The 14,771-nt window shown below is 31.4% G+C and overlaps 1 protein-coding gene across 3 annotated transcripts in view; it reads right to left on the minus strand.

Annotated features, from left to right (window-relative positions):
• Liprin-gamma (liprin protein kazrin) overlaps nt 1-14,771 on the minus strand; it is a 139,817-nt gene that overhangs the window by 73,614 nt on the left and 51,432 nt on the right. For all 3 annotated transcript variants that reach the window (XM_088192668.1, XM_088192667.1, XM_088192669.1), the window contains one exon: nt 2,471-2,654. In XM_088192668.1, coding sequence (XP_088048794.1) covers nt 2,471-2,654 — 184 coding nt within the window. The remainder of the gene's footprint in view (nt 1-2,470; nt 2,655-14,771) is intronic.

The following is a 14,771-nucleotide window of genomic DNA, read 5'->3' on the forward strand; positions in this document are numbered from 1 at the left end:
CTGTTGAATGATCACATTATAAAGGATTCCATCTTTTTTATTTCATATTTATTTTTGGCATAGGTATTTATTAATTAAATTTTTAACATTTATTTTTTATTATATATTATTATTGACTCAATTTTGTGTGGTTTATTGACTCCGCAAGCAATAATTTTACACTTGTGTCACATATTAGATTTAAACGATGGGGTTATAAATGGTTCCATCTTATGTCTGAATTTAAACTTAAGAGTTGTCGATGATTTTTATTGCATATTTATTTTTGGAATGGCTCTGAAAATTCAGTCAACGGTTTTACGTTTTTTACGCCATATACAAATATTGGCGGTGGTTTTAATAATTTTGCTATCAACTCATTTAGTAATTTGTTTTTTTCTTTTTCAGTCACTTCTTCAAATCTCTTGTTTGTAGGAGCACCTAACCAGTATTAGTCTCTGATGGTGGATTTTACCTTACAGGGTTAGTATGTTTTATTTTTTCAATACTGTTTCGCTCTTTTTGGCAGTAGACATATTTTCTGGAATAGTTTTCAATTTTTGTGAAAGATCGATCTTGCAATTAGTGATAAAAATATATGTATTAAGGCAAACATTGATATTCAGTATTACCGGTAATACAAAATTAAATACAGGTAGTACCAAATTTTTTTTGTTTTTATTCATACAGTTTATTTGCTGAAAACAATATCTCTATAGCTTAGAACTACAAAAATGATGATTTTTATATTGATTGAAAGTAGAAGCAGAGAATAAAATAATAAGTGTAGTGACCATACACAGATGACTACATTTGAAAGAGTCATTGTATGTGACCAAAAACGATCGTGGATTAACAATTGAGATAAACAACACAATAGCGTAAATGATTTCAGGGACCACACAGACCTCGAGTTTATAGTAAATATTTTCCGTCATTAAGAGAATTCATTTGTGGCGAAACAAGCGAGCGAACGTCGCTTTCTAAAGGCGTAGACTTATTTCGCTGCATATATGCGATTAACCAGCAAGCCCTGCTTGTAAACTTATGTTTTTGAAAGCTTAATTTACAATTACATGATTTTAGGATCTGCAAATATTTATTTAACGGGTTATACGTGACTTATATAATTACGAATATACCAGTGTTTTAAATGAAAAATTCTAAGCTGTTTATCTCAAATATTAAAAGCCAGAGAAAAAATAGTAAATGTATTATATAATACATTCTCTGCTATGTTGAGCATTTCACGATTTATGCTTTAATACTAGAATACTGAATTCAGGTATAGACTTAATATAATACTGTGTATATGAAGAAAAGTTTACCCTAAGACGACGAAGAATGTATGAGTAATTGACACACACTCGACAAGCGATCCACCCCCATTAATTAGCCGCAACAATCCGCGCCATTTTAGACGATTTCCTTCCCCACATTTTTCCAAGTTTCCAACACAGTGAGAACAAGTAGGCTGTGGTTCAATTTTTCTTGTTTTGTTAATACACCGTACACACAAGTTGTTCGCCCGCCCAGAACTTATTACAAACGTGGCGGTTCTTTTCAAAGATTCCGCCCCCATTGTTATGCGACTTTGAACGTGTCGCCCCCGGGGCCCACCCCGCCCGGGCCGCTTGCTCGCATACCGCTCGGCGGTATTTCTCATTTCGGTATCGCGCATATCGGCCATTGTGCCGGAGAGAGGTGTTGGCTTTCTTTGAATTGATTATGCGCCGCTTCATATTTCTCCCTGGGTGTGTTGTGCGTGGAGCCAAGAGTCGACCTTGATGGAGATGAAAGTGTTCAAGAACAATCTTAGTATTATTATTTCACTTTCATTGCGGAAACTGAATGTACCAAACCAAGGTTTTCCATCTAGATATATGGCGTGCTAGAAGATCTGTCATAATTAGTCATTCTGATTTTAGGAACATTTATCTTCCTTTAATAAATACTGGAAATTACAATATACATGTGTATATTTTTATTTTAATACCTAATCAAAGCCGCCGTGAGCAAAACTGGGCCCTGGGAATTTGGTCTGCACCTAATTATAAATTACATAAGCTAAGACATTTTCTATTTATTTTTATACTTTTCATACGTTTTCAATGTCTGTGATTTCAACTTATTCATAATATTTGAGGTGATTTCAAAATTGTGGTGTTTAAAATGAATTGATTTTAGTTAATCGAAGCAGTCATGTTTACATGGTTAATGAGGGTATGATTCCTAGCAGTGGCAATAAAGTAAACCCATTCGATAAGCAAACATCGTCAGAAGCACCACGAACGTTCACCATCATCACCATACAGTCAAGCGTTCAGAGGGGCAATACTCTGTTCCAGACGTATTTCCCGACGGAAGTCCCTTAGGGGAAATATCGGCGCTATTTCCCCTCAAAGTGAGTTTTGCCAGCAGTAAAGTAGTTGACAGTGCGCTATGAAAATTGAACGCTTCAGAAACGTATACGTAGGTCGTAGGTACTCACCTCTAACGCCGCTGTCCGCGCTACAGCTACCCCTGTCGCCCGGGGCTAAAGCTAGACCCAAAGTGGGGCCTAATAGACCCCCCGAGGCTGAGCCCCCCGGGGTGAGGGCCCCACCTTGCCTGGGCAGCGATCCCAAGCTGTCCTGGTCTGACACCCAACCGCCGGCCTGAAGTTGTCTCCTTGCCTGAAAACACAGATAAACCAATGAGCATTAAACAGGTAATGTGAGAGTGATTCTAAAACATATATAAATAAATACATATAATAGTTATTATCTTAAGTCTTAAAAGTTTTAAGCTTTCAATATTCATAATATATGTTATTTTTTTTAATATCAAAGAACTGATATTGATGATGTTTATTTCTTATAAAGCCTCGAGTAAAGGGAGCGTTTTAGAGCGCTGACATCCTGGCCGCAATAGTCAAGAATAAAGGATGCAATCGCGACTCTCTAGCGCCCTCTTCTAAAGTACTCTTTAATATAGAGAGATCTAACTTTTTATTTGAATCTTCTCCTATAAATTTTAGCAAATATAGCCATATTCGAAGAACAATATATTGTACAGTATGCAATTTGCCAATAAATAAGTAACATAATAACGATTTTAGATCTTCGATGCCTTACGACAAATTTTAAAAATGTGTAAACACTTTCGCTTAATACTTGGCAATGCTGAAAATTAGCTAGTTATCAATCAATTACCTTCACAGCAAAATCAGTTATTCTGGTAAATATAATAAATCCGCATTTGTGCAAATATTTTGAAAAACTTTCAGGTTCTCAATATATAATAAATACAAGAGATCTCAATCATAGCATGTATAATACATATGCAATTGATATAAAAAGAAAGAGCAGATGCCCTAAATTGCATCCATGCAGTGCAACATATGAGTATTGACCACAACCGCTTTAGTAACTCGAAAAATAGCTAATAAGATTGTTCGCGAAAATGAAGATGCATGTCGTGCAAAAAATTAGGGTACAAGTCGGTTTTATCACTGCCACTGCCGCGTTTGCGTACTGAAGCAATTGGGTATTGGTACAGTGGTTTTAAACTGTGGGTCGCATAAGATCAAAATTTAAATTATAAAAATTGTTTTATTTCTAGTTTAAAAAAATATTTTCAAAGAAACTATTGTAAATATTTTGAAACTCAATATAATTGAAATAAAAAGCTGGTTTTAAGAATTAATTGACGCAATGCATTGTTTTGTTTGATACTTGTTAATTATCACGGTGCCATACTCAAATTTAACAGTTGCAAAACGTAAATTTTCGGTTCCAAGTAACGTATGTTAAAATTATTTTATCAGTTTTTTTCATAAAATCATAAAATTTATTTTATTTCTAGTTTAAAAAACATTTACAAAGAAACAATTGTTAATATTTGAAAACTCAATATAAATAAAATGAAAAGAGAGCTGGTTTTGCCGAAATTAATTGTTTTGTTTGATACTTCTTTATTATCAATCAATTAACCAAACATAAGTTTTTATTTTGTACAAAAACAAATATAATTTTGACTTTTCAAAAAAAATCTGAGAGAAATAAAACATTTTGACCTTTCAAAAAAATAAAAAAAAACATCGGGTCTGATCTGACAATTGAAGGGAGAAGCGGCTGATCTCTCTGGATTTTTTGAATTTTAGGTTATGTATGTGTAAATTCGGTTTTAAGTTTTGCTGGTAAATACTATACTCTCTGAGATTTTAAAGTCGAAAGCGAAATAAAGTTTTGAGTGATGATTGTGTAACCTTTCCTTTGTAACATAACATCTATTATGTTACAACGAAAGATTTACAAATAATAAATAATATTTTTTATAAACTGTAATTAAAAAAATAAATCATTTTTTATAATATAAGAAACACGATTTAAAAAGTACTTGGATTACTATTAGATATAAATAGTTAAAACAAATAATTAATAAAAAAAACGTGTATTAATACAAAAGTTATTTAATACCGTGTATATTTGATTAAAATATTTGTATATGTAGCAAATATTTTTTTAGAGCAAGACTTATGTTACAACGAAGTAATATTTTATTTTCAATTCACAAATTCATGTATTTTTAATTAATTAACATTCTCTGTATTAATTGCTTAAATGCCACAGGAGAATAGCGTTGTTTACCCAAATTGTATTATTATTACTCAAACCAACATTTTCGTTCGCTTCTATTATAGTATGAAAATATATGTTACTGCAAAATTTAACATCAAACATTTATTATATTTACAATCTACACATCAAACTACAATCGTTCTGCGATGCCACGCGTATACGATTGTGCGATAAGTTTATAGAAAGTGTGTGAAAAAAAGTGTATAAAATTTTTCACGATCTCATAAAGCGTATTATATCCATATCCATATTAAATTTTACGCTTTCCTTCTTTTCTTTCTCTTCGTCTTTCCTTCTGTGGAAAATATTCTTATATCACAGACAACAATGCAAAAGCCATCGTAAAGTAGGTCGGTAAACATATTTTGTTATCCGCCTTTGCTTTTTCTCTCTGGTTATATGAAAGGGGAATCAAGTTACCCGATACGTGTACTTTTCTCAACCCCTTTCGTTTGAACAAAAAAAACGATTTATGGTTTAGTAATAAGGAAGATTCACTCGAAACTCTCGCATCTAGTATAGAACGCTCGATGAATAGTGGATGTTAGAAACTTTCTGTCAAATATAAGAGTTTTGGAACTTGTTGAAGACTAATGCTAATATACATTTCATCGAAAGAAAATAAACATTCAATTCACTTAAAAATATTTGTTTAAATTTTATAATTTTTTTATTGATTTTTAATATTTTTTATAATTATAAAACGTTCATTAATATACGAAAATTAAATAAAAATATAATAAATAATTATACGCCTGTGTAGATTTAATCAGTACTAAGTATCTGAAAACATACTTCAGACCAAATAGAAGGATAATTTACTCAACTATGTTTTCGTGTATCAAGATCAGTAGCAACAAATATGTTTAGTTTTTTCCCTAATTTTGTGACAAAAAATCGTGATATATACAATCAAGTAGATGTCATCAACAGTGATTTTGAAAAAGCTTTTGATAAAGTTTGTCATGCCTTAATTATAAAAAAAATAAATAAATTTGAGATTAACATTGTGAAAAACTAGTTATCCGCTAATATGTCATGACATATTCTAAAACAAGAACAATGCTAGTTTGATTATAAAATACATAATAATGTAATCATCGCACATAATTTGTAACCGATTTAAGTGACTTATTTGAAGAGCGTATAAAAACATATAATAATGTCGTTAAGGTGTTAGGATTTGTCTTGCGATAGGTGCATTTATTAAGTAGCTCGAGTACATTGTGCGCCTTGTATACTCAGTTTGTGCGCTCAAAAGTGCTTCTCTGTTCTGGTTGTTAAATAATGCATCCGACTCACTTTTAATAGAAAAGGTCCAATAAAGGTTCATACGATATTCTAAATATAAGGGAATATAAATATTATTAATTTTTATTGCTCACAAAATTTCTACAAGGTATGCTGGGATATGATTCCATCTAGTCGCGTCGACGAGTATGCTTAAAAAAGCACTTTTACAAGCTGCTTTTAAAGAGGAAAGATTTGTTTTTACAGTACAACTCTTTGATAAACAAAGCTATCTGACTTTTTAATAATCTGTTGAATAGTATTTATCTATTTTCATCGAGGTACTCGCAGTTGTGGACGCATTGTTGTCTAGCAAATTATAATATTATTAGAAATATTTTCTGTGAAGGGTGCGTTAGCGTAAAACATATATGTATTGGCAATGTATTTAAATAAATACAATAAGGCAATTCATCGTATATATATATAAAATATAACATAATATATTTGTATGATACAAATTTATATGTCTTTCATTTTCGAGCATATAATAAGTTTTTTTTTGTCAATCATTAATTTTAAATACGACCATAAATAGTTATATAAATATCTACATATATTTTTCTTAATTTAATAAAAATGTTATATTTTTTAATTTTAATTAAATTTACCTATACAAAAAGAGGAGATACGTAAGTAATTAAATTAATAATAATATTAATTATTTTTTGAATTATTAAATTAGAATTTTGTAGCATTATTCTGCTGTAAATAATTTAATAATTTTCCCATAACATTCGCCTTTGTATATCAGCAAAAAACTGATCCATTGTTACCATCGCTGGCATGACACGAGCGCAAAACTTTACCGTCATATATTAAATTTCTCAGTATTTACAACAAAGTGTTTTGTAGTATGCTTGCGTAGTTTTCATACTCGAATGTACTGGAAGCGAAGTAAGTTGATGAGCTATAAACTTTCAGTTATTTCGTTGCATCCGAAGTCAAAACCATACTTTATATATTCGAGAATAATAATGGCAGGGAAAAGAGCGCAAGACTTTGACGTTAAATATAACTACAAATAACACGTATGAACACAACATGAAACCATACTTAAATATTTAACTAGGTCACCTTATTTTTGCCTAACAACGTATGTTAACATATAAGAACTATGTAGAGGGAAAGTTCCAACTGCCTTGACTGCATTGTTTTTTTGATATGCAGTTGTGGATTACTGTTTATGTTTTATTAATGTATTAGAAAGCATACAAAACACTGTTCATATGATCGAAATTTATTATTTCAAGTATTTATGAAAAACCTAGTTTGGGGTCGAACTAAAATAATCTAATCAGACTGAATCTGATTTATAACGCAGAACCTAGCTTTTAATAAAATATGTAATATGTAGCAAATGTCAAAGCAAAATATAAAATACGACATACTATAGCAAAATTTAATACAGCTGAAATTAACATGTATTTTTACATATAAATCGAGTTGCCTTATCTTTATGTATTTTATAATAAATATAAGTATACATGTATTGAATTATACCAAAAACAAAACACTCAGGATGCATATTCAATTAGGTTGTTAATATGTAACGATGATATGTTGGTTGTTTGTATTCATAGTATGGATACGACATATGATCAAATATCCCTCAATCAGTATATGTTTGTTTTGATGTTAATTTACCAGATTTGAGATAACTACCGTGGTTACATGGATCAATTTCCTTGAGCATTCCATATAATAGATACAAGTGATTTGTAATATTATAATCATTATTAATTTAATTAGTAAAACAATTTTGAAGTTTGTTTAAATACGATATTATATAATAGGATGAGGCAAATTTAAATTTGATCAGGTCTTAAAATATTTAAAAAATAATGCATACAAACTATGGCGACCACATGTCACTCCAAGCAATGACGAGATAAATGCTATTTCAATGAAGGGAAGATAAGGGATGACTCATCGATAGATTTTTTTTGTTTGTGTTTTAAGAGTCTTTATTTTCACTGTAACTGCATAATACCTACAATAATATTATTTCATATACGTGTGACCTTATCAAGAACATGCTAAAAAAAACTCTAAATTGCGTCTTCTGCATTAAAAAATAACAATTACATTATCACTAAAAAATATTAAACAAAAAATTCACGATCCTCTGAAAAACATTATTTCAGTGCCTTTTCTCACAACTTTCGAATGTTATTAACATAAATTTTCACGGCAGCAAAAATTTAATATTTTGTTAAAAACTTTTAACATTAAATACGATATTTATATTAAAGTAAATAATGGATTGAAATATTAATCAATATATGTATGTCACTGTGCACGAAATTAAAAAACATTATTATACTTATACCACTGGTCTACCGTGCTGTTATTATTTTAGGGTTTGGGAACCTTATGGGGTGAGATTTCGTAGCAAGTGAGAATCAGGGTGGAATCTAGTAAGAGTTTTATTACATTATTTACATATGCTGCGACAGATGATAAATAGCAAGATGTTTTTTCCGAGCCGTGGCGGAGAAGCTGGCGCAGGGATGATGTCCGTGGGAGATCCTCAGAGGTCTAGTAGATGGCATGGTAGCGAGTGTACAGCGGAAGTTGATCCCTCTCTGCTACGATGGTTCTCGGTATGGATGAGTTACTCTCAGAATGTGAGCGTCTATGACAGTATGTTGTCTACGGGCGTCTCTTCGAATGTTTGCTGGTGACTGACCTCTCGTCATCGGAATCCAAATCGCGTTTTAACGTCAGTGGTAAAGCCTTTTTTAATTCTTTCCAGCGATTTATAGAACGACAAAAAACGCGTTAATGCTTTCAACTGTTCCAAAAAGTGTACATTTAGTAAGTTCAAATGTAAACTATTAATAATGCCATATGATTTCTGGCAAAATCACGATGACAAAATGCAATGTATTTGAAATAAATAGATAAAATTAATTTTATCTAATTTTTGCTCTTTATTTTTTTTGAAAAAATGTACAATATTTAACTATTTTTCGTTATTTTAGAAACATATTTTATTAAAAACTGTTTATTTAAAAGCGTAGTTAAACTATTTGCGACTAGCCAAACAAGTTTATTCGTCACGCGGATATGAAACAAGCGTAAGTGAAGATCGGATATTTTGGGCGGATTAAAGAAACTTGCAAAAGCACTTTTAAGCGAACCTGAACAAAGAACGGTCGGTGTCTATACGGACACAAAATAAAGCACTTAAAAAATCATTAATACAAGTGCTGACAAAGTCAGTGAAATGTGCTTATGCAGATACCCGAATTGCAAGTAACAAAGTGACAACGTTGCGATATCTCCAGCTGTTCAATATATAGTTATTACTCAAGCGTTTTTATGAGGTGAAAAACAGGCAACAACTTAACATATTTCCAGCCCAAATCGATGAGAGTAGGAAAGAGCGAAGAACGTTCTTTATTTCAAAAATAGTATGGCGTGCTAACGACACTTTTGTTTAAAATATATAATTCCATCTGTACTTCTATTTGCACCGAACTCACACCAAGCAAAGCATAGCAGACCAAGACGATTCTGAGAAGATAGAAGGAGCTCAAATATAATAATTTAATATGATTTTCATATTCGACTTCGTTAAAATTTTATTTTTATGCTAGCCGTACAAATAAAAATGGTGGAGAGCAAGGTCGGGGGTTTATGGAGGATGCTTTATGACTTTCCAGTTCATTTTTGCTAGATGTTTGGTCATAATCGCTTAAACAGAACGCGCATTGTCATACAAGAGAAACACATTATTTTAGAGAAGGCAATTCCGGAGAATAGCAGCATAATTTTTTAAAGGTATTGTATTCCATTATAGATATATACATTCATCTGAAAAATTCAGTTCAACCACAAAAGTTCATCTGAACTCACACCGAGCGAAGTAAAGCTTAATACAGACCAAGATAACTCTATGAAGAAAGAGGAAGTCTAAATCAAAAAATAACCTGATTTTCATAAACATATAAAAGACTACGAGAAGCTTAATTAGAAAATGATTTTTAAGTGAGCGAAACAAATATAATTTGTCAAGAGAAAAATTAGGACTATATGGAGGATTTTTTTTAATTTTTACATAATTTTTGCTACCTATTTGGTCTTAATAATACAACAGAAATACACCATTTGAGAAGAGTCGCTTTCGTAGAATGATAGCGTAATTTTATGGTATTAAGAGTGTAGTGTATTGTATTGTCAATTTCTTAGATGTTTGCCTAAATAAAAAACTTTAGTAACCGACCAATTTAGCGTTAGTTTTTGATATTTTTTCGTCTTAACGTGTAGCATTTCTTTGTGGTAAAAGTGCACTCATTGAGAGGCGCTACCATATTATATGTCTAGGCACATCGATGTTCATGTAATATAGCAGCATGATTGCTAGACTAGACTTTTACTTAAATATTTTTTTTGCAAATTTGCAGACTTTTTTTTATATATTTAAAAAAAAAACTGTTTTTATTTTATTTCTTGTATTATACAATATATCTTTTTGACTTAATCATACATTATTGGTTTATATTTTCATCTCAATGGTACTAGCACGTCTCTCGGCAGCATTTCGAATCGAATGCATGCATATTACGTTTCGCCGACTTATTTTATTGAGCTCTACTATTTTTCCACGTCGTTCGGAGCGATCCTTAAAGGCAACCGGTAAGATGTTTTATAAACCGACTTTATATCACACGCCATAATATCCATCTGGAGGCATCTAGATCTAGAGCGAGAGAGAGTTCCCACACAGAAATCCACTTCCCACGGCTCAATACACTCGAATAGTGTGGCAGGGACGTGATCCTTTTTGATAAGTTGCAATTTCGGCGAACTTAGCTCTGATTCGGATATTTTTCAAGGCGGTAGCTAGAATCTGACTGATGGACAGATACGGACTTTTGAAACGATGTTTTATTTATTATTTATTTACAATAAGTAATATTTTTGATCTACAGTCAAGTAGTTCGGTTGCCATTTTGTTTGTGTGAAATTTTAGTCTGTCTCTATATGTCGCGTATTTGTCAAGGTCGTTATGTATAACGTCATTAGGAATATTCCAGGAAGCGTTGACTATCATTCGTATAATCTCGTTTTGGAATCTCTGGATGATGGTGATGGTAGAAGCACAGGCACTATCCCAAAGCTGAATCCCGTATGTTCATACTGGTGTGATGATTGATTTTTACATTTGTCATCTGGGCTTTTCTTTCTATTCTTCTTTTTTTGTGTTGTTCGAGAAAAAAATATTTCTTGTTTGTGTTGCGATAGACCGTTGGCGTTCCATACGAAAATGCTATTTTTGACGGATTTATTACAATATATTTGGAATTTTACCGTTTACAACCGTATTCATTAACAAATTTTTCTTATATATAGACATATCTTTTTCATTTTATTTTGGTTCTAGATCGATGTAAAATAGCGACAGTGTTTTTTTTGTTATTTTTTGTAAAATATTGTAGATATTTGTCCTTCATTTTTTAGTTCTTCGTTTGTTTAAACTTCAACACCTTCAATCATGCTTCGATATGAGTGTAAGTGTTGTCAACTATTTCATATACTATATATTTTGTTACTACAATATATACTACAAAATTTTCACTTTTTATACGATAATGTTTAAATATAATTAAATAAAAAAGAAATGTGTTAAAATGTTACCAATTAAATTTTCTTATTAATAAATAATAATTACTGTGAATAAAGTCATAGATATATTTTTTATTAATATAGTAAAAGCGAAAATGTCCCTTTTAATATGGCAACCCGCTGTATATGATTAAAATAATGTCATTTACGAAACATATGTTTTTTAATTAAAATGCCAATTTACAAAAACAATGAGTGAACAGTGCGTGCCGTCTATCTGTGTCGTACGAAGAATGTATATGATTTATTAAAAATAAAAAAATCGACTTTTTATAAACTTAGTTAAGCTTCCATAAATATTTTTTTATATTACAACAAACATACACAGTGTTAAAGATTGTGAAAAATCTTAGCAAATCGTTTGTTGTATACAAAGAGAAAAGAAGAAAATAGTATTTAATTTGAATGAAAAGAGTTTTGCTGCAATAAATATTTGTTATTTATCTACAAAATAAATGTAAACGAGATAAGTGCAACTTATCCACGCCGACGCTGTATTTATTTATAACAAACGTGAAATTAAATTGTTTACGTGTTGAAATGTATAAAAGCAACTCTTCTCTCCTTTTGAACTTTTCCAGTCAAAGAGCAAACGTAATTTCCGTTTCATTGCTTTCACCCATGCACGTTCAGCGTTTCAGAATGCCACCCGTACACGTACATAATTACGCAGACACATTTCATAAAATTGAACTTTTAAAAACTGTCCTTGTTGCCTTGAGTCAGTTGACACTTATTCGTGAACTTTGGGGACGTTTCAATTTTTATACACTATTTTATGTATATAATATATTTTTTTTTGGGAACGATAACAAATGTCTGAGTATGAAGTAAAAGTTTCACGTAGGAATAGTGGCGTATCACGATACAGGACCATTAAGGGTGCACGCAAGTTCAACGTGTGTTTGGAATTTGCAGCCCTTCGTGACGCTGGGAATAAATTCGTAGAAGGAATTTTTTGATCTATGAATATACGCTGCGTAACTTATTGAATACAAATTTGTCAGTTTTTTTGTATTAATAAATGATGCTAATGCCACGCGTGCGACAAGTTTTATTATGAAGAAAAAATATATAAAAAAACTTGTGATTTTGATTTTGGATATACTTAAAATAGAAGAAAATCCGGTTGTTATTATTTTTTGCTATCAATAGCATGATTAAAAATGCGATTAAAATTTTTTCATGTTATAATATTTTTATCATTAAAATTGCGAGGTTCTGACTCTTTTAAAAAATACAAAAATCATATAGTTGTGTTATTGTGTTATGACCCAAAATCACTTCTTGTATTTTTAATTATTTCCAAATATATAATAACTTATATTTTTAATGAAGTATAGTAGAAATTTAAATTACGAGTAACTTTGAAAGTGTTTTTGCAATATGAGCATATTGTTTAAATAATTTTGACTTGATATACGAGCAGTACGTAATGTAAAAAAATAAATGCTCCTAAATAAATACAGCTATGTTTTGAAGTAAATAAAAAAAATAATGTTAAAATCACAATAAAAAAATAAATATAAATGACTATGTCCTTATAATAAATATAATATTTAAGTTAGAGTAATTTGGCAATAAAATTGTAAAATTTTTATAGTTGAATTTCATAACTTAATACAGGTGCTACGTAAATATTATTCATTGCAATATAATGTCACTTAGTGGCTATGTTTTTTTCCAGTATTACGTCATTTGTAAAATTAGTTTTTAATCCACGTTCTCACTTGATATTCATACGAAAATGGAATACGGCCTCGTTTCGCGAATGGCAATTTATTTGCATTCATTTGCGAAATATCCTACGAAGGATATGCAAAGAGGTTATCTCTCTGTAAAATAAAAAAATATATTTATACTACTACATAAAATATACCTAATATAGACACACAACCGGTGCGTATCATCATCAAACGAATGAATAAATTACAATAAATTCGTGGACAAATTCAGAGATGAAACTGAGTCTCTCGCTTCCTTCCACGGCTAGTAAATAATACTGGCAGGTATTTTAAATTCCCATTACGATCCGACAGATAAGGGATGGAACCCAAATTAAGAGCTGGGCGGGGGAAGACTCGCCCTCTCACGTGATCGACTAACGACCCGAAGGGTGGTTATTTTATGCATTCTTTATTGCCATTACCTAGGAGCCCTGAGAATTTCAGCACTGAAAAGAGCATCGCTGTTTGCGGAAGATTTGTAAAATATCCCCTTTTGGGACGTCAAGTGAGGGTGGAGATAATCTGTGGAAGTGTTGTCGTACGTGAAAAGGGCGGGCTTTGTTTTGTTTCGACAGAAAACCCTGCAAGGGCTGTTCAACGCCACATGTTCAAGTCAAGTGTGTTGGGCATTCAAGGGGACACTTCACCTGTGTGTTCTATCCTGACACTTATAAGTGTACTTGTTCTACCGACGATTTCATCAGACTTCTATAGAGCTCATAAAATGGTATATGCTATTTCAATGTCCATATGAATGCTACATTCAAATCTTAAAGTAAATTGTACGCACTCTATATATAAACATACACTTGCTGAAATGATGTAGGTCTAAAAAGGTTTAAGGTCTAGTAACGACCCTTATATAATTACATGCTTATTATTCAAGTGTTTATACCGTAAATACCATATCACGTTAAACTGAATTGTATCTCCCACATAAAAGAAGAAATATAACTTCTATTTTTAACTGTTACGACCATCAAACGATCATTAATAATAACAAGCACCACCCCCATATCGGGTCTCGATTAATCATCCGGAGAGATCCCAGGCCTCAGCAGAAATGTCAAAAGGTCATTTAGTCAGAGCTTCACAGCTTTCGCCTGTCTATTCTATATCCAAAGCAGTGGAAATTCACATCGCAGGAAAATCACCCCTTGGCTCTTACATAAGGGTTGCGCGAGCCTCACTCCTTCGGGTAATTGCTCTACTTGAACAATTGCCCCCTTTTTGTTTTCGTTAGGTCGCTTTATATATTATTTTTTTTATCAAAATCTACATTTAAGTTAATTAGGTATAAACACAGCTACCTGAAAATATAAATCTAAATAAAGGAATAACTAAATTAATAAACATTGATTGCTTTGATTGTTTATCATTCTAGTTCTAACTAATATTATCCTTGATTTTTTAGCCCTACATACAAAATCTGTGAGGGTTCCAATTAACTTAGAGGTCATTCTTACTACAATTTCGAGCAAATTAAAAAATAATATGAGCTCGTACTGAAAGTAAGAGT

This window comes from Plectrocnemia conspersa, unplaced genomic scaffold (assembly GCF_051122295.1).
Source record: "Plectrocnemia conspersa isolate PC_06_02 unplaced genomic scaffold, ASM5112229v1 ptg000009l, whole genome shotgun sequence".
Lineage (NCBI taxonomy): Eukaryota > Metazoa > Arthropoda > Insecta > Trichoptera > Polycentropodidae > Plectrocnemia > Plectrocnemia conspersa.